This window comes from Loxodonta africana, chromosome X (assembly GCF_030014295.1).
Source record: "Loxodonta africana isolate mLoxAfr1 chromosome X, mLoxAfr1.hap2, whole genome shotgun sequence".
NCBI lineage: Eukaryota > Metazoa > Chordata > Mammalia > Proboscidea > Elephantidae > Loxodonta > Loxodonta africana.
The window spans coordinates 57,001,382-57,005,206 of NC_087369.1; the positions used below are offsets into that span (position 1 = coordinate 57,001,382).

General features: G+C 37.9%; 1 protein-coding gene across 1 annotated transcript; it reads right to left on the minus strand.

Annotated features, from left to right (window-relative positions):
- Window positions 1-472: 472 nt before the first annotated feature.
- Window positions 473-2,249, minus strand: LOC135228938 (zinc finger protein 630-like). Its single transcript, XM_064278431.1, is given in 2 exon segments — window positions 473-943; window positions 1,026-2,249. Coding segments are annotated over 2 exon segments (1,347 nt in total). The 3' UTR covers window positions 473-820.
- Window positions 2,250-3,825: the final 1,576 nt, after the last annotated feature.

The window sequence follows — 3,825 nt, forward strand, 5'->3', positions numbered from 1 at the left end:
GACTTCACAGGAGACCAGACCAGAAGCTTGGCCATAGAAACTGCAGCAGACACAGACACTCCACTATTGCCCTCTAATTCCCTTTTAGTGCATCTATCAAAGCAAGATTACTCAAGCTTCAATTTTCAAGGATATCTGTGGTGAGAAGATGGTAGATGGAATCCAGGACCTACCCAAGGTGTGTGAAGGCTGCTGACATAAATCTTGGAAGAAAAAGGCTTCACTCTATAAGACTGAACTAGAAATAAACCATCTCCACTCAAGGGATTGTAAGGGAAATTGCTTGCCTTAAATTAAGTGGAAAGGTTAAAAAGTACTCTGAAAATGTATAGCCATAGGCTTGCTATCATGCTTCTTTAAAGCCTCAAATACCATATTCCAGGTATTATGGATTAACAAGATTATGGATATCAGGGTTATGCTAGCTTAATCCTTAAAAATTTATGCAAATATATTTAAGTACACTGAAGAAATAGATTATTAAAGAAAATAACAAGAAATGCATATATCATACAAATATATAAATATGAATACATATATAATCTAAAAAGACAAAATATGGTGAAAAAAATGAGAAAGATGACAAGGAAATACCTTTCAAAAAAATCCACCATGCCCAAATAAGTTCACAGCATCCTACAAAACCTTTAAGGATTAGATGACACCAAAGAGGTGAAAAATTGTTTCAGACACATTTATTCTGTGAAGAGGGATAAGATAACTTTAACGGTGAGCACATTAAGGGTGAGTACATCCATTCCATATTTACAGTGCTGAAAACACTCCAGGAGCTTGAATAGATCATTCCATGGAGGGGTTATCAGACATACTGAGGAACATATGAGTCTATTCTACAGTTGAGACGGTACCACATTTTTCCATATCCAACATATCCATACGATTTCTGCTCAGTGTGAGTTTTCCCATGCACTATGAGGTCTGACTTCTAGGTAAAGGCCTTCCCATAATCAGCACATATATAAGGTCTCTCTCCTATATGAATTCTGATGTCCAGTCAGGTATACATGCTGACAGAAGGCTTTCTTACAGTCACTGCATTTGAAGGGTTTATCCCCAGTGTGTATTCTCTGATATGTAATCATCTGTGATTTCTGGGAAAAGGACATTCCGTATTCAGCATATTCAGGATGTTTCTCCCCAGTACGGGTTCTCTGGTGTGTAACAGGTAGGGACTTCTCACAGAAGGCTTTCCCACATTCACTGCATTCATATGGTTTCTCTCCCGTATGCACTCTCTGATGTATAATGAGATGTGACTTCAGGGAAAAGGTCCTCCCACACTCAGTACACTCATAGGGTTTCTCCCCTGTATGAGTTCTCTGATGAATAATGAGGTATGGTTTCTGGGAGAAGGTTTTGCCATATTCAATACACTCATAGGGTTTCTCCCCAGTATGAATTCTTTGGTGTGTAATAAGAGGCGATTTCTGGGAAAAGGCTTTTCCACATTCGGTACATACATAAGGTTTCTCTCCAGTATGAAGTCGTTAATGTCCACTAAAGTGTGACTTCTGAGAAAAGGCCTTCCCACAGTCAGTACATACATAAGGTTTCTCTCCTGTATGAATTCTTTGATGTCCTATGAGGTGAGACTGTTGGCAGAAGGTTTTCCCACATCAACTACCCTTGTAGGGTTTCTCTCCAGTATATGTTCTCTGATATATGCTGAGCTGTGTCTTCTGAGGGAAAGTCTTCCCACATTCAGTACATTCATAGGGTTCCTCCCCAGCATGAATTATCTGGTGTATAAAAAGGCAAGACTTCTCACAGAAGGCTTTCCCACATTCACTGCATCCAAATGATTTCTCTCTGGTATGAACTCACTGATGTATAATGAGATGTGACTTCTGGGAGAAGGCTTTTCGACACTCAAAACATTCATAAGGTTTTTCCTCAGTATGAACTCTCTGATGTACAATAAAGGGTGACTTCTGGGAGAAGGCTCTCCCACACTCAGTACACTCATAAGGTTTCTCCCCAGTATGAATCCGCTGATGCACAATAAGGTGTGATTTCTCACTAAAACCTTTTCCACAATCTCCACATACATGTGGTTTCTCTCTGGTATGAATTCTTTCATGTATAGTCAGCTATGACTTCTTGATAAATCCCTCCCCACACACAATACAAACATTGGGTTTCTCCCTAGCTTGAACTTTCTTAGACTGAATATGGGCTGGCTTATAGTTGAGAACTTTTCCACATTGACTATCTTCACAGGGTTTCATTCTAGTATGAATATTCTCAGGCACAGAACAAGAAGCACTATAGCTAGGTGGTCTCCCACAGCCAGTCCTTTTAATGGGACTCATTCTTGCATAGTTTCCATTAAAACTTAATAAATCTAAATTAGACTTCAAAGTCTTTTCACATGAATCAAAATCATGGAGGTTTTTACTTGAAGGATCAAGGTCTGTGCACCTATCAAATATTTTCCCAAATGCATTATATTTAGGGCTTGTCTCCTCTGTCAATGTTTCATCGCTGGGGACTGTGATCTGCCTCAAAAATCTGTCTTGGTTTCCTTGATGTCTATCTATTTGGTTATCAATATGCCAGACTTTTAAAATGGAATACAGTGAATTATCCTTTGGAGCTCTTTCCAGTACCTCCATTTTAAATGAAAGTTCACTAGAAATGATCTGCTGGAAAGATTGAGTGCTTTTCTCTCTTTCTGAAGGAAGAAGAAGGTAAAATCAGGTCAACACACAAAAAAGCAATGGACAGAATTGCTAGGAATGTGGGTGGTGTAGAATAGATGTTGTTTAAAAAACAGCAGGATAAATTCTAAGGAAGAATGGAGGCCACCGATGTAAAAAAAAAAAAAAGAAGAAGAAGAAGAAGATCCCCTTTGACCATCTACCCAATTCTCACCTACCTGGGTAAAGCCATACTGACAACTCTCTCTCTAAGATCCAAAGGTCTGCTCCATGTCCCAACTTGAAGATTACATTTGGTTTCATACTTGAACGTCCTGTTAAGGGATAATTAAAATGGTCTTGGTCTTGGCAGCTCAGAAATTCATGAGAACAAGGAGAAGTTTCAGAGGTCTACCAGCAAAGATAGATCCCTAACTCACACCATACGCATACACGCAAAATTCCAAATGTAACAAAAATATAAGCATAAAAAACTGAAACTATAAAACACCCTGTAAATAAACTATAAAGTTCTTGATCTTGACAGCTGTAAAGAATGAGTATTAGGCTCATTAAGTTACACAAGGAATCTATCCTTATGCACAGAGACCAGGTGACTATAGGTCTCCAACATCACATTCCTGTGCAGGATCTTCTGAGCAGGATTCAGCTGCTGCCATTCTTCCTGAGTAAAGTCCACAGCCACATCTTTAAATGTCATCAGTTCCTATAACAGCACATTCCTGTAAAATCTGCTCATTCTAATCATTTTTACCACAGTGTTGTATGTAGGATGCTTACTTTGGACATAGTTGTATGGCATACTTTATAAGACAAACAACATGAAATCCTGCCATTAGCAAGACTAGTTAGTTGAACAGAATAGGGAGTCTAGAAATAGACACAAATACAAATGGAAAGTTTAATATACAATAAAGATGACATTCTAAATAAGTGTGGAAAAGAAGGATTATTCAAAAGTGGGTAGCTATCAGGAGAAAAATGTAAAGTTGGATTCCCTACCTCACACTATAAAAAAATAATAAATTCAATATATAACAAAATTTTAAACAAAGAAAAAGAGAAACCATAAAATAGAGAAATACAGGAGAGTTTAACAATTTTGAAGTGGAGAAGGCTTTTCTAAGCATACATTAAAAAAAAG